The following is a 25,860-nucleotide window of genomic DNA, read 5'->3' on the forward strand; positions in this document are numbered from 1 at the left end:
TAGGACACCCTATAGCTCATTTGGACACGTGTGTGCGGTAATACTCGTGGTAAGTATCGCTCTGATACCACTCTGTCACGACCCAAACCCGGCCCTATGGGTTTAGCACCGTAACCGGCCAGTAATCCGAGATTACCGAAGGCCTGCAGAACAGTAATATAGTAAAACAGAGTACAGGGCCTGGCGGAAGCCAATACAGTAAATAAATAGTGTCCATTGAGCTGTGACAGTCTGAATGAGAAAAGGCTTTTCATATATTCACACATAAACAATACAGAACAGTATGTACAATATTCACATCCATTCAACTAGGGACTCAACCCTACAGAACAGTACAGAAAACATTCCGTCTGTACAAAACAGTACGGTCTATACAAAACAGTAAAACAGTACAGAAGGGGGAAAAACAGACAAAACACCCCCAAGCCATAGCATGGCAACTCGGAACCTCGCAGTGAGGCACAAAGGTTGGCTTGACAAAACTGGAGTTACCCTGACGCTCCTAGCTCCGATCTGGTGCCTGTACACCTACATATATATATGAGCAGTGAGCTAAAGCCCAGTGAATAACACAAAGCGTAAAGGGGTTTAGAATGAATGTCCTTACAGTAATGAAAACAGTTCAATTCAATCAGTATTTCAGTTGTTCAGTACAGTAAACAGTCATATGTGGTACATCCATTAGCATAACAGTAACAGTAGGTCTTAAAAGACCGGACAGTAATGATGGCCATCAGTCAGTAAACAGTAGTGGTTCCACGAGGGAACCGACAGAGAATTCTGTCGCAGTAACAGTAACAGTAAACAGTAGGTACTAAGGATGCCACAGTACAGTTCAGAAATAAAGGACATACATTCATTCAGTAAATAATACCAGTTCAGTAAACAGTTCAGTTCAGTATTCAAAAGATAATCAGTTGAACATATCTTTACACAATTGTTACTCACAGAGTTCTGGGCTACAGTATGCTAGAGCGTGTCTCCCCAGTCGCCAACCCTACACCGTTCACAGGTTGAACACACTAAGCTACATAGTTGGGAAACATCATAACTTAATCCCTAATTTGCCTTGGTGTGTTCTACAACGATATCCTCATCTAAATGTCTTAAACTAGGCCTAAGAATGCCTAGAATGGGATGAGGATGCAAAGATGTACATTTAAAAGCATTTTCAGAAAAACAGAGTTCCGCTCGAGCGCAGGTTTCCCCCGCTCGAGCGGTCATGCAACAAAGGTACACGCTCGAGCGTAAACTTTCCCGCTCGAGCGTACCGTAAAAGTACTGGATGGGTGAAATCTCCGCTCGACGCCCGCTCGAGCTTGAGACATGACTCCGCTCGAGCGCCCAATCCTCCGCTCGAGCGGACAGTAAAACAGTGCAGAGAGATGCTGGATGCTCGGATTCTACGCTCGAGCGGCATTTACCCCGCTCGAGCGGAAGTGCGAAATCTGGAAAACCCAGATTGCACCTCCAAGCTCAAAACCAAGTTCAAAAGCATCAAAACTCGACCTCTTGGGCTAAATTTCCAGAAAACACATGTAAACTCATAGTTAAACATGGTTCAAAACTCAATTTGAAAAATCAAAGCCCAAGGGTGTTTTATTCAAACCCAATTTCAAACCATTTTCCAAGAACAATCCTCAAACATGACATGCATGATCTTAAATCATTTTCAAAGCTTTAATGCTGTTTCAAGAGAGCTCAAACCTTCAAAAACAAGATGAACTCATGGAGTATGACCAAAAGATGGACATGCATGTGAGGCATTATGAACTACAACCTCAAAACTTCAACAATACTAACATGCATGCAAAGATTGAGCTTCAATCCACCATTAATGAACCAAATCATGACTTAGCTCTACAAATGAGGCATGAACCATGCATGAATCAACTTAAAGACAAAATCAAAAGATGAAATTCATACCTAGGTTCCTCGAATGCAAGTCTAGAGGTTCAATATAGCAATCTACACTTCAATTCCAAGCACTTCAAGCCAAATCAACAAGAACAATTCTCTCTCTCTCTAACTCTCCTCTCATGGTCGGCTAAGCTCGGGAGAAAAGGCTGATGGAAATGTGTTTTTGATACAAGGTGTAATGAGGCTCAAACATGTATGTTGAGTGGGCCACTAAGGGTGGCAATATGGTAAATAAACCAAACTCTTTAATTGGCTTATTTTATCTAATTTAATCATACCTAATCAGTTTTCAGATAAATATACCATAAAATCACATTAATTATGTGGATCATAAAACATCAATCAATTTCTAATTCGGCCGCCGATATGGCCTTCAATTAGCAGTTTAAACATATAAGCATGAACAGATAATCATACGGTCAAACAGATAAAATGCAATTTAACTAACATATACTCAATCAATTCGGTTTCCAGTTTCGGTCAGTCAGTTCAGTACTTTTAATCAGTTCAATTATCAGTCAGTTATCAGTCATTATCCGTTTCGTTTAACAGTAATCGGTGATTATCGGTAATCAATCAGTCCTTAATCAGTAAACAGTATGAGGGTTGTTACAATTTTGTGCGCTCGAGATGCTCCAAAATCCCCACAATGATTCCGACAAGACAGAAGGCCCATTATTTTATTTTGGCCGCTCAGATTATTTTATCAAATGTGTTTGTTTCATCTTTCATCTTTTATTTTGATGATGTCAAAGGGGGAGAAAAAATATGATTTTGCTTTTGAAAATTATATGTTGCAGGGTTATCAAATATTTTGTTAATTTTATTTTGTGTTAAATCCATACAAATATTGCCATCATAAAAAATGGAGAAATTGTTAATCATATTATTTAATTTTGATGATGTCTAAAATATTATTTGTAAAAATTTAGATTTTTTAATATACGTATTATTTGACACAAAATATTATCTGTTTAAAATATATATTGTATGATACATTTGTTAAATATTATTTAAATAAATGTTTTTTTACTATTCACCTTTTAAAAAATTAGGCTGATCACTATTCATCTTTTGACAAATTTAAAATTGATTAGTTGTATCATTTTGACAAATATGATTTTAGTGAGTTGTCATCTTTTGACAAATTTAATATACTCACATGGGATGGTTGATATATTTAATATCTATATAGCAATCACAAAAATATTTGATTTGTGTAACATACTCAAGTGGTGTTTGATAGCAAATCAGACTTTTTATTCAAATATACGTGTATTACTTGTATGCTGTTTATAATACATTATTTATAAGTTTGGGGATACGGACGGTGCCATGTGATGCATTTTTTACATACATATATATATATATATATATATTGATATAATAATAAAAAAAAATCCTCAAGTTTGAACTTGTGTGGTGCATAAGTAATAAATATATATATATATATATATAGTCAAAATCTTAAAATTGATATACTATAATAATTGCTGGAGAAGACTTATTTTATTTTTTATTGAAAATACATCCTTGAAGATGTTTTGGCTGCAGAATGAAAAAGAAAAAATTGTAAGTTGGTTTGAATTTGCTTAGAAAAAGAAAAAGACAAAGTTACAAAATAGACAAAATTTCATGTGGTTTTTGACTTCAAGGAACTCATAATGACGGAGCAAAATCATTTGCTTATTATTCAAAATAGAAAAGCAAATGATTTTGCTCCGTCATTATGGGTTCCTTGAAGTAAAAAATCATATGAAATTTTGTCTATTTTGTAACTTTTCCTTTTTCTTTTTCCAAGCAATTCAAACCAACTTACAATTTTTTCTTTTTCATTCTACAGCCAAAACATCTTTAAGGATTTGTTTTCAATAAAAAATAAAATAAGTCTTCTCCAGCAATTATTATAGTATATCAATTTTAAGATTTTGACTATATACCACACAAGTTCAAACATGAGGATTTTTTTAAATTTTTTTTTATTATATCAATATATATATATGTAAAAAATGCATCACATGGCACCGTCCACATCCCCAAACTTATAAATAATATATTATAAACAACATACAAGTAATATATGTATATTTGAATAAAAAGTCTGATTTGCTATCAAACACCACTTGAGTATGTTACACAAATCAAATATTTTTTGTGATTGCTATATAGATATTAAATATATCAACCATCCTATGTAAGTATATTAAATTTGTCAAAAGATGACAACTCACTAAAATCATATTTGTCAAAATGATACAACTAATCAATTTTAAATTTGTCAAAAGATGAATAGTGATCAACCTAATTTTTTAAAAGGTGAATAGTAAAAAAAAAATTATTTAAATAATATTTAACAAATGTATCATACAATATATATTTTAAACAGATAATATTTTGTGTCAAATAATACGTATATTAAAAAATCTAAATTTTTGCAAATAATATTTTAGATATCATCAAAATTAAATAATATGATTAACAGTAACTTTTATTTTTAATTTTTTAGTTTTCATGTTTTTTGTTTTTGACACTGTGTTTTTTAATAATCCTTTTATATTATTTTTAGATTTACTTAATTTAATATTTTTTTAATATCTTAGTTATAAAAGCACCATGTAAAACATTACCGTTCATAAAATATAATTTAAACAGAAAGAAAGTGTATGAAGATAACTTGCGAATTTTTGAGATGCAACATAAATCTCAATTTTAAAAGCGCATATGTTTTCTTTTGTTTAGATTCAAATGAATGCATACAATTTTATGATTTAATCTAAATTATTCATAGTGATTTAATCCATGATGGACAATTGTAAATATTATATATATCAGTATAGAAGCATACACAAGAAATAAGAAAGATTTTTTGTTCTTCAATCATTATCAATGTAAAAAATAGAAATTTTTTTATTTTTTATTTTTATAAGAAGGGAGGCGGTTTGTTTATATTTATATAGAACTTTTGGAAGCAAATATATCGTTTTTTAGTATGCAACTCAAAAAATAAAGATATAGTTAGTTTATATAGGACTCTTTATGATTTTTAGAAAATATAGTAGATTTGAGAGTATAAAATTGAGATTTAAAAAAAAGCAGAAGACAGCACACATTTATAATATATATATATATATATATATATATATATTATTATAATAGTAGTAAGTAAATTGACTATTTTAACTTATTTTATCTTTTAGTAAGTTATTTTAGCGCAATCCTCTTCCTAAACAAGACCATAATTATGTTGGTCTCTCTAACATTTTAATTTATATAATAATCATATCATTTTTCATCAACAATTTATTACTCATAATAATACTATTACTATGATGATGCTGCTAGCTCCTGATGGAACGGGTTGGGTTGATCCACGCCGTCCAAATCGTTGTTCGATTGCTAGGCCCATGGAGAAACCTGCACAAGAGTTCAACGGGGAACGAGAATCCCCCAGCGAACCCTCCGACGAGCAAGTTAGAGAAGAGAGTGATGGAATGTAGAGATAGGATGGTGATAAAGAACTTAACCCTCTTTTTGTCGTAGAAGCTTGCTTATATCCTTTGTTCATCATTTCTTTGTCCATTCCGACCTGTCATGTTGGTCGAAAGCCTACATTTTAGCTTGCCTTGTTCATGGTGAAGCCGTTTTGCCTTGATGTGAAGGGGTTATCGCATTAAATACTGCAGGGGAGCTCATTAATGGCTGATGCGTAGTGCAATAACTCTGCATGATTTTTGTCTACCTACGTGGCTGGTTCTTCTGTTGGCAAGTGTTTAAGTATCATTGGTCCTCGGTGCAACGTTGGGTTCCAGCAATGTTAGGTTGTAGTGTTTGAGTTATGCATTGGGTTCTAAGTGGTGGGCCAAAAGCCCCTATGGGCCTACCTATGTCAATTATTATTTAAATAATGATAACTTTTAAAATTATTAGTTTGAAAGACTTAAAATAAGTTATAAATCTTATATATAACTTTTTTATTGTGTAAATATTCCGAGCACCCTCAAAATAACTAAGACAAAAAAGATGAGATTGTCTTGTCCAAACATATTTAAAAGTTTCAAACAAGTTGAAAAATAAACTAAAAATTGTAACTTAATAAAATTTCACATTTTTTTGTGTGTGTGTGTGTCTAATAAGTTATAATTCAATTTAAAATTATATGCAAACACTATTAGTCAATTTTTGTAAACAAATAAATTAAATAAGTTGCATTGTGAGTGGTACTAAATATTAATGAACTCGAAATTTTACACAAAGATAACATGTAACATCTAAAATATATATACATAATATTTACAAAAATAATAAGGAAGTCGTTGTAGTATAGTGGTAAGTATTCCCGCCTGTCACGCGGGTGACCCGGGTTCGATCCCCGGCAACGGCGTATTTATTTTTTGCCACTGTTTAAAAGATCTATGGATCTGAAATGGAGAGTGACTGACCAAAAGAGATGGAGGTTGATCTGGTCTTCACCCCAAAATTTTCAACGTTATTTTATAATCTGGTTAAAGAGTTAAGGGCAAATTACATATACCTTTCTCGAGATTTAGTTAAATTACAAATATTTTTTTGAAGTTTCGGAAATTACAGATATTCTCTTGAGGTTTATATTTTCATAACAAATTATTTCATGAGATTTATATTTTTATAACAATTTGCCCCCTAATTTGTTATGTAAATAATACCTTCAAGAAGGTATCTGTAATTTCTCAAATTTCAGGAAATATTTATAATTTTGTTAAATCTCGAGAGGTATATGTAATTTCCCCAAGAGTTAAGAGGTCCCACACCATTTTTGAATGTTGATTTTTCTAATCACAAGTTGATGAGTTCAGAAGTCATGCATCACAGTAGTTGAAGTGTTCGACGAAATGCCAGTGCGAATCAAAAATTTATCAGATGGCTGGCCAAATAGGAACTAACCAAAAACAAGTTTCATTGTAACCAGGCTTCAATGCCATGAATCCGCGACGAAACGTTATAAACCCAAAACCCAACATATTATAAACCCAAAACCCCAGCTTCCCTCCCACTAATTCTGACCATAAGCAATGTAATCAAACCCAGAAAGCTAATCTTTAGCCTCCATGTTCAGTTTCTCTGCAAGTTCCTTCAACTTCTCGAGAGACCCATCAACTTCGGATAAGTAACTATATCATTCCGGAGTATCACGTGTCCATATTCTTTCACCAATCATTATTCATCAAATTATTTTATATTCCATAATCACTCAATACAAAATCATAATAATACCCCCCTTCTCCACTAATCATAGTACATAGAACACCACGTGCCGAGCTCTGGAGCACCCAATAATCACCCCTATATCAGCCACCAAGTCCTTCACCGCCATCTTCCCCAACTCTTCCGATAACTTTGTCACATCAAGAATGTCTTCCACCACCTGAAACAACAACTCAACACACCTCGCAAACTTCCTCAATCTTTCAACCTCTTCACCTCCGGAGAGACTCCCGTTGTGGCGGTGCAAATGTACTTGAAGGCGAGTATAAGGAGGTGGTTGCCGGCGAGGACGGCGGTGTTTTTGCGGAAGACTTTATGGCATTGATCTTCTGAAACATGTAAGCTTTGAAATCAAACTGGGTTTCTACTTGGATTGTGTTTTCTTTCGTGATAGTAGCAGAAACAGAATGAGAAGAGAAGGTTTGGACTCATTTTGGGTGAATTTTGAAAGGGTTGTGGATTAAGGGGATGATCAAAAATTGAACAATGTTCTGTTAAAAAAAAAACATCGAACAATGTTGAAACCATGAACATACCAGATTCATAGTCGTCGTCTCTTCCGAGAGAGAGAGAGAGCTCTATACTGGCACCAAGGATCCTCTAGAGTGAAATTTCCCTAAAGTTTCCTAGAGTGTTACATTGTGTGGTTGAGATTTACTGGCAAGTCACATCAATGTGACTTGCCAGTAAATCTCAACCACACAATGTAACACTCTAGGAAACTTTAGGAAAAAATCACTCTAGAGGATCCTTGCTCCTATACTGGAGCTTACATATACAGAGTGAGTGATAAGTGTGCATGTCCCTGAATATTTAATCACTTTGTTTATAACATAAGAGAAAAAAAAAAAATATATATATATATATATATATATGTATATGTATATTAATTACAAGAATTTATTAAATATTTATATGAATGTGGGCTTCACGCCCATATGTCCACGTGAGTTGTGAGATTCGCACCCACGTGAATGTTTGATAAATTTTTTAACAAAAAATTCGATATCTCAAACATCATTAGTGAAAAATTATTGAATCAGTCCCATAAAATAACTAATAGATGGAAGTAAGATAATTTAGTCCAATAGTAATTATAACTTGTCAAATTATTTTGGAGAAATTACACTTCAGTAACACTAAATGTTTACAGATTAGTGAAAAAAACTTTGAATTTAATTATTAAAATTTATAAGATTTATCACTTAATTGATTTTTTATATTTTATTTTCTGAAATGATCAGTGGACTGTGATTTTCCCAATTATTTTTTTACAATCTTTTTATAAAATTTTTGAAAATTATTAAAAAAAATTAATTCTCAGGTAAACCTAGTAATAGTAAGAATATACATAGGATAGGATCACATAATAATAAATCACATAATAATAAATAAATAAATGAAAATTTGGGAGCAAATCTAATTTTTGGGATCGTTTTATGAATAAATCGCAGTTTATTGTTAAATTTTTTTTTGTTTTGCCATTATGATTTTATTCACTCACTTACAAAGGAAAATTTTATTTTCCTTTAGGACAATTTTATTTTGCATGAATACACAAAATTTTATTGGATTAAAATAGTGGGTTTTATATTCAAAAAGTATATTGATTTCAGTTAAAATTGTGGACTTTATTATTTTGTAATGAAAATTCGTGTTTTGTTTTATATATTTTGAAAGTGTGTGGATAATATTAGACTTATTATTATTGCAATTCATTCATTTCCCAATAATACTATATGGATAGTGCCACATCATATTTTAAGATTATTTTAAAGGGCAAATTACATATGCCCCTCGAGGTTTGGCTAAATTACAGATACCCCTGAGGTTTGAAAAATTACGAATTTCCCCTGAATGCTATATTTGCATAAGAAATTAGGGGGTAATTTGTTATGAAATATAAACCTCAGGGGACAAATTGTTATGAAAATACAAATCTCAGGGGGCGGGATGTAATTTCCGAAACCTCAGGGGTATCTGTAATTTAGCCAAACCTCGAGGGGTATATGTAATTTGCCCTATTTTATAATTGGGACAATTATAAAAAAAAAATCTCAGGATTTGACTTTCGTAATAATGAAAATCCTAAACTTTAATTTTTTCGATTTAAATTCTAATTTTTTGATTTGTTTGCAATTTAAATTCTTTATCTATTTTTGTTAACTAAAATCAACAACAAAAAAAATTAGTATTTTAGCTATTAAATTTAAGGGTAAATTACACTAACAGTCCCTATAGTTTGGGACTTGTTTTATTTTGCTTTCTGACTTATTAATTGTGACACATTTGATCCTAAATTTTGAATCTTGTTCCAAATAAGGACAATTAAAAATACTATTACTCAATTTTAAGGACAGAGTCATCAATTTAATAAAATATAAACTAATTTGATAAAAATAAATATCAAAAAATATTTTAAAATTTTTAAAAATTATTTCTATCTGCTAAAGATAAAATTATGTAATATTGATAAATTTTTTAGACATTTTTTTTTACTAAATTAATTTTTATTATGTGTTTGGATAATGATCATGTAATGGGTGATTGTTTTTATTTTCATTAAATTTGTTTCTATTTTTTTCAAAAGTCAAGTATGGTGACAACTTTGATATCATTATTAAACCAATCCCTTAAATCAAAAAATTCAAAACTAAAAATATTTTATATATTAAATATATCGATCACATATTAAAAGGCTAGCAACCACCCATTACATAATTATCATCCAAACACATAATAAAAATTAATTTGGTAATAAATAAATAAATATTTAAAATATTTATTAATTTTACATAATTTTATCTTTGGTGGGTAGAAATTATTTTTAAAAATTCAAAAATATTTTTCTGACATTTATTTTTGTCAAATTAGCTTATATTTTATCAAATTGACGATTTTGTCCTTAAAATTGAGCAATGATATCTTCAATTATCTTTATTTGAAACAAGATTCAAAATTTATGATCAAATGTGTCACAATTGAAAAGCCAAGAACTAAAGTGACATGAGTTCTAAATTATAGAAATTGTCAGTGTTATTCACCATAAATTCAATGCTGGCATAAATAAGGTGTCTAGAATACATATTTTTATTGGATTTAATGACTAAAATATATATTTTCTTGTCGATTTTACTTAGCGAAAACAAACAAATGGTTCATAGTGAAAACAAAACAAAAGTTTAGAATTTAAATTGATAAAATTAAAAATTTATAATTTATTTTGTTATAATAATTAAATTTTGATATGTTTTTTAATAATTTTTCGCGATATATTATTTTACGTGTCCTTTGTTTCGATTATGCATTAATTTTTTTTAAATTAAATATTATTCTATTTTCTTTGTGTTGTTGAATTAAAAATTTCAAAAACTGATAATATATAATTGAATGGATTCTAAGGCTTTGTTTGGAGTATGGGTTGGACTAATTTAGCCTATAAAAAGATAAAATAAGTTAAAAAATCAAAATCAGATAAAATATTACATTTAAATTATGATCATTTCATTTTTTTCTCTTATAACCATCACATTCAAATAAAAAAAAAAACAAAAAACAAAAATTATTCCAAACAAAATTTTTTAAACCAAATTAAAAAAATTAAAAAATCAAATTAAAAAAATTTATCCCAAACCAAACCTAGATTCACTACTATATGTTGGTCAAATGTATTCCTCCAGTGGGATAAAGTATTTGTCTTCCCATGAGTGTGAAACAACGTTGTGAAGCACGAGGGGAAGCGACAAAAGAAACATTTAAAATAAATAAATAATAACAATAAGAGTAAATTATATAAAATAATAACAAGAGTAAATTATATAATTTAATAACAATAAGAGTAAATAATAAAATTGTTGAAATTCCCTATAAAGTTTTTAAAATAACAAAAACCTCTCTTTAAATTTAATTTTTAATTGTACTGGCTTCTCCGAAGTTTTAGTGAAATTGTAAAAAAAAAAAATTGAGATTTTTGAAATGACAAAACCTTATTTGAGATTTAAACACAAACACGGACCTCGGAAGAGGTTTAGTGAGATTATAAAAATCTTTCCTAAAGTTCTTAAATGATAGAAACCTGACTCGAAATTTAATTTTTGATTACAAATTTATCGGCTATTACTTTATCTTAAAAAATATTAAAATTTTTTAACAAAATTAAATAATTTAATTATATTTCTAATTTTATCTTTAAAATTTTTGTCTAATTACAATAAAAACTTTTTGCAATTAATAATTTCTGTTTTTGCTATACTTTAGTTTATACCTCTAATTTTCTCTCAATTTATAGTTTTTTTTTTTTTTTTTTTTGGATGACTCGGGAACCCAAAGATCGGGCCTACAAGTCAACTCATAAGAGGATGTCGAGAAACTCAAAATCTTTAATCAGTCATTACTTATCAACCGTTGTCAATTTACACTTATTAATAATAAGTTTATTTTATTTTGTTTTATTTTTAAAACAAATGTGGAAGGCATAGCATAAAGAATTGGAATAATCGACAACGACACAGACGTTTGGGAAGTGAATTAGTTTTTTAATTTTTTGACTTTTTTGATTATTTTAATCTGTGTTAAAAAATTTGGTTTGAAAATGATTTTTTGGTTTTTTTAATTTTTTTTGTGAGAAAATAATGTAATGATTATGAATTGAATGTAATGTTTTATTTGTTGTGATTAAAATAACTTATTTTATCTTTTGTGATTAAAATAACTAAAAAAACCTAGAGACCAACATACCAAACGGAGGCAGAGTCGGCCAACAACCGCTTGAACTGTGACCTTGAATCCACAAAATGAATTCAGCCTATGTTTGGGATGTTGGTTCATGTTATTTTAATAAAAAAAAATTAAAAATTAAAAAAATAAAATATGACTTGGGCAACAACCATTGTTGCGCGGTCAATAGAACCTTTTTCAGGTTTCATTCTGACAATTCGAACCGTTTACTTTTTAAAAGGTATTACACAAAATGTGCTTGCAAAAGTTTAAGTTAATTAGATATTGTTATTCCTTTCATCAAGTCATGTTTGTATTTAGATTCATACTGAAAATTAATTTTACCATTCAATTTTTTTGATATAAATATGTCTTGATGAAAGGGATATCAATATTCAATTAACTTAAATTTTTTTAGGTATATTTTACTTGATGTCTTTTAAAAAGTGAACGGTTCCGATTGCCAAAATGAGATCCGAAAAAGCCTATTAGCTATGCAACAATGGCTGCTGCACACCATTCCAAACTTGGCAAAATGTCATACCAACCTACAATCAGTTATTTTTTTCTCAAAAAAGTCAAAAAATTTATCCCAAATGAATTTTTTTAATCTCAAATTAAAATAATCAAAAAGTCAACTCATATCCCAAACGAAAATAAAGAGGAAACACAGTATGATGCATAAAAATTGAGAAGAAGTTCCCATATGAGGGATCCTTTGGGATACAGACTAATTTTTGATTTTTAACTATTTTAGTCTAGGGTTAAAAAGTTTCGTTTAAATAGACTTTTTAACTTTTTTAATTTTTATGAAAAAAAAATAATAATTATGAATTACATGTGACATTTTATCTTATTTAACTAAAATAATTTAGGGGTCGTTTGACAATGAATTTTTTAGTTGGCTTTTTAATTTTTTTTTTTACTTTTTTAACTTGAAATTTTTTTGTTTGGTTGGTTTTCTTGTTTGGCTTTTTGGCTTTGGAATGACAATTTCTTTTTGTTTTTTTTTTTTTTTTTGTGATTTTTGTGATTTTGTGATTTTTGTGACTTTTTTTTTATTCTTTTATAATTTTTTAGCCCACGAAAAAGGCCAAACGAGCACTTATTTTATCCTATATAACTATTTTAGTCCAAACACTCCTCCCAAACGGGCCGAAGAGAATCCCCACCAATTTACTTAAATTTTACCCTAAAATATTATTAAAAAATTTATTTCTTATTTTAAGAATCATTTTTTCATTTATTTTCCCCCAATAGACTTCCTATTCTTTCTCTATTCTATTAACAAACTCCATATTTTTTATTTTATTTTATTAAACTACAATTTTTAATTATAAACTTTAAAAAATAAAAATCATGAATGTGTACTGCAGTCCCTAAACAAAGCAAAGCAAAAAAAAAAATATATATATATATATAAGGGAGCTACCGTGACTCTCTACAAATAGGGAGCTACTGTAGCAAAAATTAATTTAGGGAATTATTTAAGAGAGCTGATACAGGTGTATAGGGAACCATTTCCAGTTTAAAATAAGTAAGGAGGAGGCTTAAAGATTTCGGTGGTATTAGATACACAAATTAATCTATTAACTAATATACCAACACTAGTTATAATATTATTACTAATCCCACTCTATAATCACATTACAAATATTGAAAACTTCTTAAATTATATCACATCATCAATTGATATACTAATTAATATATAACATTAGAATAATACTAAGGCCAAGTTTGGCATACACAAAATAATTCATCTTTTTGTCTTTTCATCTTTTTTTATCACATCACCTCTCTACTTTTCTACACATCTTTTCGTAAAAAAATAAAAAACACACTTATTTAGGTCATCCCAAATAACCCTTAAGTATCATAAAAAAATATCATAAAATATTTGATAAAAATTTTTTATCCTTTAATTAATATGTAATATTTTCTTATATAGGTAATCTAACGATAAAAAATTTTTGATCATAATTTCAATAATATTTATTTTTATAATACCTAACATTAGTCGTAACATTATTCTTAAAATTCTGGTGGGGATGCTCTAAGCCTATACACCTCAACATTCCTAATAAAGAAGAGCTTCTCTGTCAAAACACACATCTCTCTCTCACACACACAGATCCTTCTACACCTGCAAGTTCTTCTAACGCAGGGCAGGGGAGAAGCCTGTTCCTCGTGAGTACTCCTTCCTTCCTCACTTTCCCCACGCCACAATACCCACACCCCCCCCCCCCCCCCCAAGCCTAGGTTTCCCTGGTGATATGTGTTTCTAGAGAGAGAGAAATCGAGAGAGAGAGAGAGAGAGATGATTTGGGAGGGAGGATCGGCCGCATCATCTTCATCATCAGCAGCATTGGCGGCGGCGGCGGAAGCGGAAGGAGGAGCAGAAGGAGGAGGGAGGAGGAAGCCGTCGTGGAGGGAGAGAGAGAACAACAGGAGGAGAGAGAGGAGGAGGAGAGCCCTAGCCTCCAAGATATACTCCGGATTGAGAGCTCAGGGCAATTACAACCTACCCAAGCACTGTGACAACAACGAGGTCTTGAAAGCTCTCTGCTCCGAAGCTGGTTGGACAGTCGAACCCGATGGCACCACCTATCGCAAGGTCTCTCTCTCTCTCTCTCTCTCTCTCTCTCTCTACATGCCTTTCTTCAATTTTTTCTGCTTGGTTTTATATTGATCTATAGTTCTTGACAGCGGGTTTTTCATATCTAGATTATAATTGTTGTTCTTTATCATCATCTATTGTTTGGGGGTTGTTAATTCTGGGAATTAATGAGTGCCATGCTGATATTCTTTTGGGGTTTTGTTGTTTTTTTAGCTGGGTAGAAGAATGTTTAAATGCTCTGTCATCATCTTCTTCTCTCTTCGATTTTGTTTTTATTCTTCCGAAATTGTTGCCATCAATTGGAACTAGCTCAGCTTAATTAGCAGCTTGTGATTTTTTTCAGTAGATTATTCAGTTCTTCAACACAATACGGGTGTTTTTTTTTCAAACTTTTCATTGTGTTGTTTTCTAGAACATGAAAGATGAAAGATGAAAGCTGAAAGCGAAAACGGAACTAAACAGCTGAAGCTTGAAGCACCAATGTTTTTCATTTTACTTTGTGATTGCTTATCATCTTCGTGTGTTTTGATCATACAAAAATAAAGTGACAAATTTTGAGGTCTGATTGATATAGGGTGGGAGGGATGATCATATCTTATTATGATCAACTTGTGCAGCTCAATCAATTGCATTTTCAACAATTGTTTCTATGTGTAATCATTGATGCGCCGTCTAAGTTCTAATAAATTATTGAAATTTGAATAATCCAGGGATGCAAACCGCCTCCATCTGAAATTGGAGGCACTTCAACCAATGTAACTCCATGCTCTTCCCAAAGACCTTTTCTGCCATCTTCTTTCTTTCCAAGCTCAATTACTTCATACCAACCGAGTCCTTCATCCTCTTCCTTCCCGAGCACATTTTCTTCTTACCAACCGAGTCCTTCATCCTCTTCCTTCCCAAGTACATTTTCTTCTTACCAACCGAGTCCTTCATCCTCTTCCTTCCCAAGCCCAATTCCTTCTTACCAGCCCAGTCCTTCATCCTCTTCCTTTCCCAGCCCATCCCGCCTTGATGGCAACCCATCATCTCATGTGCTTGCATATCTGCGCAATTCCATTCCTTCATCTCTCCCTCCTATCCGAATCTCAAACAGTGCCCCCGTAACCCCTCCACTCTCATCCCCAACCTCTAGACCTCCTAAGAAGAAAGCCACTTGGGAGTCCCTTGCTAAAGAATGTATGGCCTCCTTGAATGATTATCCTTTCTTTGCTGCTTCTGCCCCAGCAAGCCCAACTCGATGTCAGCGTTTTGCTCCAGTCACCATACCTGAATGCACCGAGTCTGAAACCTCCACTGTTGATTCAAACCATTGGATGAGCTTCCAAACTTTTGCACCAAGTTTGATCCCCAAATCCCCAACTTTCAATCTGGTCAGACCTATGGCTCCCCACTTGTCTCCCAATGATGCAACGACAGAGAAGGGGAAAGGCCCAGAATTTGAGTTTGAGACCATCCCGGTGAAGCCATGGGAAGGGGAGAGGATTCATGAGGTGGGATTGGATGATTTGGAACTCACTCTTGGAAGTGGGAAGACTCGAAATTAAGCTTCTACTAATGGATGGCTTGCATTGTAATTTGTGCATGCAACCATAACAGCATTGAGCTTCTGTCGCTGGTTTAAAATGCAGCCATTCTGTGGAAGTCTCTGATTAGTTGCTTGTAGAAATGCAGATCTTGAACCGAATTTGATTCTTGGGAGTAATTGCATTTTCATGTGCTGTTTTTACCTCTTAACCTTTTTTTTTTTTTTTTTTTTTGATCATTTGGTGATTACATGACATTGTTTAATTTGTTTGTGTTGTTTTCACAAGTATCACATGTAGCTATTGTGAGTTCCTTTCTTTTCATTGGGATCAAGGAGTTTTTTTCTCCTCTGTAGACTCTTGTGGGAAAACCTGAAGAAAATTGAATTATTTAAAGATAGTTTGTCTTGATAATAGATAATAGAAGCAACTTGTTGGATGGCAAAGTAAGGTCCATTATCTTGTTTTAGTTTCATTGAATTATTAGTCATAGAAGAGTGAGTCTTGTAATATGCTTCCCCCTCTCCCCAAGAGAACAAGTGCTTTAGAAACTCTACTCAACTTTAATCATTCCCCTTTATTGCAGTTGCAACTTGCAAGTAGTTCATCCATTAGATGTTTCTGCCCTAGACTCGTGTTCCAAATCCCTCGTTACCACGATCATTTTTTCTAGTACTGATCATGTGGTGAGGAGATAGTTTGGAACAGGGAGGACAAGGAAGATTGGTGAGTGATAGTTGCGCGTGGTAACATTTAAAATTAAATGAAAAAGCTAAGTATTTTGATGGAAATTCGGATTTGTTTTGCCACGAGACACACTTATATTAAATTCAGTTTACAAAATTTTATTTTTGGTATCATTTTTTTCTTCTTGGTGCATATGCTATTATTGAAAAAGTCTAATTAGGCCATTCTTTGCTGTCTGGTCTGGTCTTATCCAAAGTTCCAAACCTGAGCTTTCAATTTTGTTGTCATTTGGGACATGTGGGGGTTATGTCAACATGCTATGATTAGCTTGTTAAATTGCAATGCACCAATCATGAAGCAGAATGGAATTTATATTCCAAAAATAGTTGATCCGAAACCGCTTCAGCAATAAATATGATGCTAGGTGACCTCCTAGCCAACTTGGGAGTGGATCAAAATGAACATGTTTTTCTTGACAACCCTCCAGCTGAAGTTGCAACTTTTCTTATTGAGGACATGCCTGGAACTAGTTTTGTGAGGGACTAGCCCTCTCTTTGCTGTAATCTTAGCTCTTTTAACTCTTGTTCTTTGTTTTCATATGAATCTAAAAAAAATAAAATAAAATATGATGCTAGAATTGGATTTGACTCTTAAGATGTAAACCATGAAACCTATTCCAAGATGCAAGCAATTGCCTAGCATTCCAATCTCCATGTTTCCTATCTCATCGAGCTATAAAATATCTTAATACTTGTATTTTTAATTTATGTATTAATATATTTATAACGTAATTATTACACCACAGATCAATTAACTAATGAACCCTTAATCCGGTCCATTTTTCTGTTTAAAAATAATTCAAAACCATTATCACAAGTCTTAAATCAATCACTAGCATCAGCATGGCAGAGTTTCAAATAATATCATTTTTTTTTGGCTACGTACTAAAAATAAAAATCAGAATTTTATCCAAAATTAAAATGTACGATTTAGATTTACTTTAAGTGAGACTTTTATTACATCGAATTTAAATCACCACCTCACACTAGTTTTGATGTTGAAATTCTGATAAAACATTCTGAGTAAATAAAATTACCTAGGCAAAAATATTTGAATTATGGTCAAACAAAGCACTTAGACCCGTTTGTTTGGGGTTATAGGGAGGGGATTGAGATTATTAATCCCTTGGTATTACTAATGAGGTGTTTGTTTTGAGAGATGGGGAGGGGACTATTAGCCCCTTAGTATTAGTAGTTTCTTTGGAAAGGGGATTGGTAAGGAGGAGGTATTAGAAAAAGGCATTGGCTCCTGTCCAGTCCCTAATCGAACTGGACCGTGCTGTTGGGCCTGTGGAGGCCCACCACGGGTCCCGTTTTGATAATCTGAACCGTTTGGTATGTAGAATTCGTTGAGTACTATATGCTTGTAAAAAATCACGTTGATCGGATATTGATAGCTATGTGATCAAAACAAATTTTTGTCAACCATTAATTTATTTACCGTTCATTTTTTTTTATACAAAACTGATTTGATCACATAGCTACTGATATCTGATCAACGTGATTTTTTACAGGCTTATAGTACTCGACGTGTTCTACACATTGAACGGTTCATATTATCAAAACGGGACCTGTGGTGGACCTCCACGGGCCCAACAGTACGGTCCAGTCCGATTAAGGACTGAACAGAAGCCATGCCCTTAGAAAAATAGTGAGGGAATTAGAATTTTTTTTATTTTTTCTATTTTTTATATATTGGGAATTTTTTTTAAAAATAATGTTTAATTTTTTATATTTTTTTATTTGTTTTATTATTCTATATAAAAATAATTTAACAATTCCTCACTATTAATCCATTCACTAACAATCCCCTTATTATTAATCCCCTCACTATCAATCCCCTCCATTCTATCTCCCAAAACAAACGGGCCCGGTGTGTTTGTTTTGAAGGATTACCGGGTGTGATTGGACTATTAGTCCGGTGGGACTAATAGTCCGTTGTTTGTTTCATTTTTTTTATTCCGAACTAATAGTTCTCTCGGATTATTAGTCCAACTAATATGGGACTATCCTATCCCATGGGGAAGGTGAGATAGAAACCATGAGATTAGTATCCCATGTGATTATTTTGTGAAATGTCCATTTTACTTTCCATGCTATTACTTAGCAAACAATTAGAAAATGATAAAATAGTCTTATAAACATTTATAAATTATTTTTTTAGCGTTGTTAATTTAAAATTATATATTAAATAAAAAATTTAAATTATAAATTAAATTTAATTAAAAATAATAAATTATAAATTATGACCTTATAAATTAAATTTTTTGTGTTGTTAAAAAATTAAATTTACATATTAAATTAAATTATTTTTTAAGTGTTGTTAATTTAAAATTATCTATTAAATAAAAAATAAAAATTATAAATTAAATTTATTTAAAAATAATAAATTAAAAATTTTAGCCTTATAAATTAAATTTTTTTGTGTTGTTGAAAATTTAATTTATATATTAAATAAAATTATTTTTTATTGTCGTTAATTTAAAATTTTATATTAAATAAAAAATATAAATTATAAATTATAAATTTAATTTAATTGAAAATAATAAATTAAAATAATTAAAATATTGTGCAAAAAATAAAATAAAATAAAATTTTATTTAATCTAGTTAAAAATAATTAAAATATTAAAGTTATGTTTAATATTGTTATTACTTAGTAAATAATTGAAAATTATAAAATAGTCATTTGACCATTTATCATTCTCCATAATATCTCAAACAAATATTAGATAACTAAAAATAGTTCAATCGAGACATCTAATCCCATGACTAAACAATCATAGGATACAAATTTAGTTCAACCAAATAGTCCCGAGACAATATATCCTAAGATTAATAGTTTGATAGATTACAATTTTCTTAATCTAATCCGTCTAATCAAACACAACCTTAAAGAAAACTAGTGATGGTAATCTGAAAATGACTGGTGACTGAGGAGAATATGGCATCAACAGCAATCATGTTGGCAATTTGCAACCAATTCGGAACCACTAACGGAAGAACAAGGTGCTCTTTCTTCACTGTTGAAGAAATAAAGTATACACTTGTCTTGTCATGTTTAAAAATAATAAAATTATTACTTATTTAAGAAAAATGTCTCGTAACTCAAATTTTGTGATTCAAAAGTGATTCAAATGGCCAAAACGACGTCGTTTTAGCCATTTTTATGTTGTTCTATACTCAAAACGACGTCATTTTGGCCATTTAAGCCACAAAATTTGAGCTACGTAGCATTGTCGCTTATTTAATTGTTCAAATTTAGAAATATGATAATAATTAACCATTTAGGCCTTGTTTGGGGTACCCTATTTTAGTCTATCTTTTTTTATTTTTTTTTGGTCACATCAATTAATATTTTCTCTCTATGTTTCTACACATCTTTTTACAAAAAGTTAAAAAAATACACTTATTTAGAATATCTCAAACCATACTTTAATATGATATCGGAATAAATAATAGATTCTGTGTTAGAATCTGACAATATAAGACCATCTCCAACGGTAAATCAAATTTATCATCAGATTTAAATTTAGTAAAAAAATATTACTTGTATGGCTCCAACAATTTCACCAAACGGATATCAAATTGAGAATGTACTAAAAATTTCACCAAAATGAGAAGTGAAACAGATTTCATCACACTGTGTATTTACGTTGAAAGTGGGTCTACCGGACAACCGGCCGGAAGTCCGGCCGGATGTTCCACCGGATGGTCCCACCAGTCGTCCCTGCTTCCAAAATCTTCCAACTCTGCAAATCCCACTCGTTTTCTCAAGCACTGAAACTCCTAAACTCTGTTACCCACAACTAGCGAACATGTTTCCACCTGCAGATAATTTTTTCACATTTAGAGCATCTCCAGCAATCCTCACCAAAGTAACTACCCAAAATTTCACTTTATTAATTTAGCTAATCCTTTTTTCAATACACATTCCAGTAATACTCTTTACTTTAACTATCCCCTTTAAAATATTATTTCTTTCAACTTTACTCATATATATATATATATATATTAATATATAAATTTGTAAATAGTTTGATCATCATTAATACATAGAAAAAAAGTAATAAAAAAATATATAGCACATGAACAGTTGCTAGCTTCAGGTAGCTAGCAACTGTTGCTTGGATCAAATTGTAGAAGGATTTGATGAGGCTGCTGGAGGTCTCTTTTTGGGCTTTGGCTTGCTACTTTGGTTGAAAATAGGATATAGCAAGCCTCTTGGAGATGCTCTTACATTCTAATCAATAAAAATTGCCCATCGATATATGCACACGTCACGTTGAAAACCACATCAGAAAAATGTACCCAATTCAATAGGGTATATTGGTGCTGTTTGGTATATCTGTTAAAACAGATTATAAATTATACTTTAATAAATTATAGATTATGATTTTAATCAAAAGTTGTTAATCTATTTGGTATAACAGTTGGATTATAGATTTAAGTTGCTGAATAGTGTTTGTTAAATAAGCTGTGAAGTAACTTTTTCAATTAACTTTTATTTTTTATTATTCACTATTTGTCTACATTTCTCATAATAAATAATAATAATATTCTATAGTCCATTTGAGTCTTTTTCTATTTTTAAAAAAATAAAAAATAAAAAAAATCTAAGAGTATAATCGTAAATTAATATGTCCACAGCAGAAGCTGATAATCAGAAGCAATGGGTGAGCAGCTTCTCAGAATCAGCTTTTTTGACTTAAAATAAGTTGTTAGAATCAGAAACTGTTTGAAATAAGTTTAACCAAACAGTCCAAAATAACTTTTTAAAAATCAGAAGGCATAAGTTGACTCAAAAAAGCCCCACCAAACACCCCTATTATCAGCTTCTCCTTATAGAAAACTCATAAAACCAGTATAAACAATATCAGTGCTAAAAGACTATCATTTAGCTTTGGGACAAAACGCTATCATTGTTGAGGCGTTCTCATCTTTCTCAGAGACATCCCCTTTTAAATGAAATCAATCAAAACCCCAATACTCAACAAATAAATCCCATAAAAAATTCAGTTCAAACCCACCAAAGAAAAAAGGGATTTCGAGCTCAAATTCAGCTCTTGAACCCATATTGGGAGAAAAGTCAAATGAAGATGAAAAAGATATAGAAGAGTGAGCTTGAAAGTGGAAATCAGAATCTCATCGAGGTGTCGATCAAAGAGAGTAGTAGTGTCTCTCTGTTTGAACACCCAATCACTGTTGGCTAGTGTGTGTCTGGTTGCGAGAGAAGAGATTGTTGTTTTCATGGAATTGACTTGGGGGTTTTCATATTAGGCTGGTAGTGAAGCCCCACGCTTTGCACTGAATTGTATGAACACAGTTGTCGGTCGACCGGCCGGATGTTCGGCCGGTCGCCCCACCGGTTGACCTATGCTTTGATGACAGTATCGTTAGAGAGACCGATATCAGGTAGACGAATTCTTGCTTTTTTTTATTCAAATTCGATGAATTATTTGGTAAATGATTGAAGATGCTCTAAACGACAATCAAAATACTGTATAAATGATGATTGAAACAGTAGAGCTTGGGGATCAACTATAAAATTGCTCTTCGGATTAGATTAACTAGGATTTAAGGGTTGTTTTGGAAAGGAGATTAAAAACTAATTTTTTGGCTTTTTTTAGCCTTTTTTTTTTAAAAAAAATGTGTAACAAAAATAAAAAAATGATATGACCCAAAAGAGATTAAAAGTTAAAAAATTAGTTTTTAACCTCTCATCAAAAGAGGCATAAGTCTGGGTCTTGTGTACATACATAATCTTTGATTATTACTAATGTGCTTTTTTAGTTTTTGTTTAAGGGATTCTCAATTTTTTTTTCTCCACGTTAAATCATGTTTTCTATGTAATTGTGTGATTGCTTAATTTATATCTTCTACATATATATATATATATATAATATCGTATAATTAAAATCTATATAATAAGACAATAAGATTTTTACACATTTGTCCTATTAAGACATTTGGACGGCTCAGATTTGTTCAAATTACAAAACAACGGCTGTGATGTATCTTACGCGTGCATTTTCTACTTTGGAAAAAAATTGGTAACTCGAATCTGTGGCTCGAAAAATGGCTCGAATTCGAAGACAGAGACAGAGAGAAAGGAGAAAAGAGGAAGAGGGAAGAGGGAGAGAAGAGAGGAAGAAGAGAGGAGAAGAGAAAGAGGAGGAGAGAGGGAGAAAGAGAGAGGAGGAGAGGAGATCACCACCGCCGTCGCCTCGCCGCCGCTGGTCGTCGCAGCACCAGCGATCGTTGCAACACCACCGCCGTCGCCTCCGGCTCCGGCTCCGCCTCCTCCTCCTCCTCCCCCATGTGAATATGCCCCCTCCAGTCCTCCTCCTTCCTCCTCCTCCTCCTCCCTTCTCTTCTTCTCCACCCTTCTTTTTCATCTTCCTTCTGCAACAAAAATCAGGAAAAAGAAAAGAAAAAAAAAGAAAAAAAAACAAAGACACCAAAACGACGTCGTTTTGGTGTCGAGCCACGGATTCGAGCTACGTAGCGGGGTCGTTCTACTTTCCTGTTTCTTTCTCTTATTTTTTTTCTTTTTCATCCACCCTCCCATGATCCCATGATCCTACCTTCCTCATTTTCTTTTCATTTTTTTATTTTCTTCCATTTTTATTTTCCTCTCTATTTATTTAATTTTTTTCTCCTTTTTGTTCACTTATTTTTATTTTTGAAATTGTTTATTAAGATATTTGGACGGTTTAGATCTGTTCAAATTACAAAACAACGGCTGTGATGTATTCTACGTGTACATTTTCTACTTTCCCGGTTCTCTCTCATACTTTTTTCTTTTCTCACCCACCCTCCCATGATTCCATGAATAATTCCATAAATGATCGCATTATCCTACCTTTCTCCTTTTATTTTTATTTTTTTTATTTTCTCCCCTTTTTTATTTTCCTCTCTATGCATCATGCCTTTAGACACGAATATACACTGGTGTATATATAATAGACAACTCACTTTTCTTTTTCTTCTAATTTGTTGTCAATAAATTTTACTACACAAACGCATTATCTTAAAAATAATAATAAATAAAAATTTAAATTTTTAAAAAATAAGAATAATTTACTATATTGAAATAACTTGAATTTTTAAACCCAGGTCATCCAATGCTCCTGTATTGATATTACCGAGTCCTTAGGACCGACAAGAATATGTTCGAGAATTTTGTTAAGAATGTCTTCGAATTTGAATTGATAATATGGTTGTGTAGAGTGAAAGTTAACCTTAGTTTGGGATGTGATTTTTTAATTTTTTGATTATTTTAATTTGAAGTTAAAAAGTTTTATTTGGAATAAGTTTTTTAATTTTTTTGACTTCTAAGAAAGAAAAAATAAAATGATTATGATTTAAATGTGATATTTTGTCTTATTGACTTTTTAATTTATTTTATATTTTTTAACTATTTTAACTCAAATCCTATATGTCAAACAAAGCCTTATACATTAATATTTTTAAGTGTGTTATATTATTGCTATATATAATATATCATTTATATTTATTTTAATAATTTTTTTTAATAATTATTATGTGTATCGAGAATTTCATATTGATAATATACTCGATCAATAAAAAAAACTAAAAGAATTACATAATTTTATAAATAAAAAAATAATGAAAAAAATAAGCAGATACCACTCGATAAGCAGGCAATTCCACATCACCTAACTCATATTCTAACTTCTGCTTTTTCTCTCACTTATAATCATAAAATTATAAATCTAGAATCATCTTGTGGGGATATATTTTCTGAGTACCAACACGTGGCAAGGTGACGCCGACGTGTCAGCCAAGGTGCCACGTGTCCTGGTCGTGACGCCGAGGTGATCTCGGCAAGGCCGAGGTTATCTCCGAAGATATCGGAATCCGAGATAAGTGGATAAGGGACAAGAGTCCTAAAATAAAGAGGGAACTCAACTTGGATATGGACAAGAGTCCTAGATTGGAAGAAGACTTCAGTTTGGGTAAAGATAAGACTCTTAGAGAGTTTATCCTAATCCCACTGGGAGTCCCAGATTAGCAGTAATCCTAAGTCCATTAGGGCCAGGCTCCTTTTGGGACTAGGATTGTATTGGCTATAAAAGAGAGGCACCCCTATGGGTCTAAGGTATGCTTTTGATACTCAAGCTTGTGAGTTTAGTACTTGATTTATCTTTGAGAGATATACTGACTTGATCGTCGGAGTGCCCCCGGGTGGTCGAAACCACCGCGGGATTCTTATATTTCTGTTACAGGTCAGTCAGGTGCCATCTATTCTGCCAGTGCTCTCCAGCTGGTTACTAAGCGGGCAGTGTGGTCGGAAAATCACCCACACAATTTGGCGCCGTCTGTGGGAAAGAAAGAAGAATAGATGGCCAATGACGAACAGAATGACTAGATTAGAGACTACGCTCCTGCTGGGAGTGGAAGACCTATTGATCTCTACGTTGAAGGGGACAATAGCAACACAGACACTCGTGACCAGAGTCACGGAGTGAAAGAAGCCGGCCAGGAAGGTGACGCACCAAAGACAACAGATCGAAGCAACGAAGACGACCTCCAGGTATGAAAGGATAGATACCTGCGGAGGAACGAAGACCCTTCTAGAAGGGATGCAAAGACAGGGGGCATGAGCGCTCCCAAGAAGATAACATTCAAGTATAGAAGAGCTCAACCTGAGTGAGCAAATCCCGGATCCCAGATCCCAGAAGACATGATCTCGGCCTAGATGAGTAGGTCCGAGAAAAGAAGAGCTCAACCTAAGTGAGTAGATCCAAGATTCCAGAAGATAAGATCTCAGGACCTGAGTCCGAGAAGAGAAGAGCACAATGAGCAGATCTCAAATCCCAGAAGATAAAAAGGAAACACACAAGATCAGACTAAAGTTGGCCAGAATTGAGAAGTATGCTAGGGCCGAGGAAGACATGCCAGGAACAAAGGCATCAGAACAAGAAAAGAGAAACGGCTCGCCGATGCGAGGCCGAAAATCAAACTCAGGTTGGAGCCAAGTAAGATCAATAGAGAAACCAAGGCCGACAACCTCGGATTGAATTCAACCTCGGCGACAAGGTCGAAGCTACATGATGAGAACCCAAGTG

General features: G+C 32.2%; 1 protein-coding gene and 1 non-coding gene across 2 annotated transcripts; both read left to right on the forward strand.

Moving 5' to 3' along the window:
• The first annotated feature begins 6,229 nt into the window (after positions 1-6,229).
• Positions 6,230-6,301, forward strand: TRNAD-GUC (transfer RNA aspartic acid (anticodon GUC)). Its single transcript has one exon. It is a non-coding gene; the product is annotated as a tRNA-Asp (tRNA).
• A 7,595-nt stretch (positions 6,302-13,896) lies between these two features.
• On the forward strand, positions 13,897-16,416 carry LOC114296643 (protein BRASSINAZOLE-RESISTANT 2). The gene is made up of 2 exons (XM_028240959.2): positions 13,897-14,491; positions 15,205-16,416. The coding sequence occupies exons 1-2, from the start codon at positions 14,195-14,197 to the stop codon at positions 16,039-16,041; spliced, it is 1,134 nt and encodes a 377-aa protein (XP_028096760.2). The 5' UTR covers positions 13,897-14,194; the 3' UTR covers positions 16,042-16,416.
• The last annotated feature ends 9,444 nt before the right edge of the window (positions 16,417-25,860 follow it).

Source organism: Camellia sinensis, chromosome 3 (genome assembly GCF_055761805.1).
Source record: "Camellia sinensis isolate YWXY chromosome 3, ASM5576180v1, whole genome shotgun sequence".
NCBI classification, from domain to species: domain Eukaryota; kingdom Viridiplantae; phylum Streptophyta; class Magnoliopsida; order Ericales; family Theaceae; genus Camellia; species Camellia sinensis.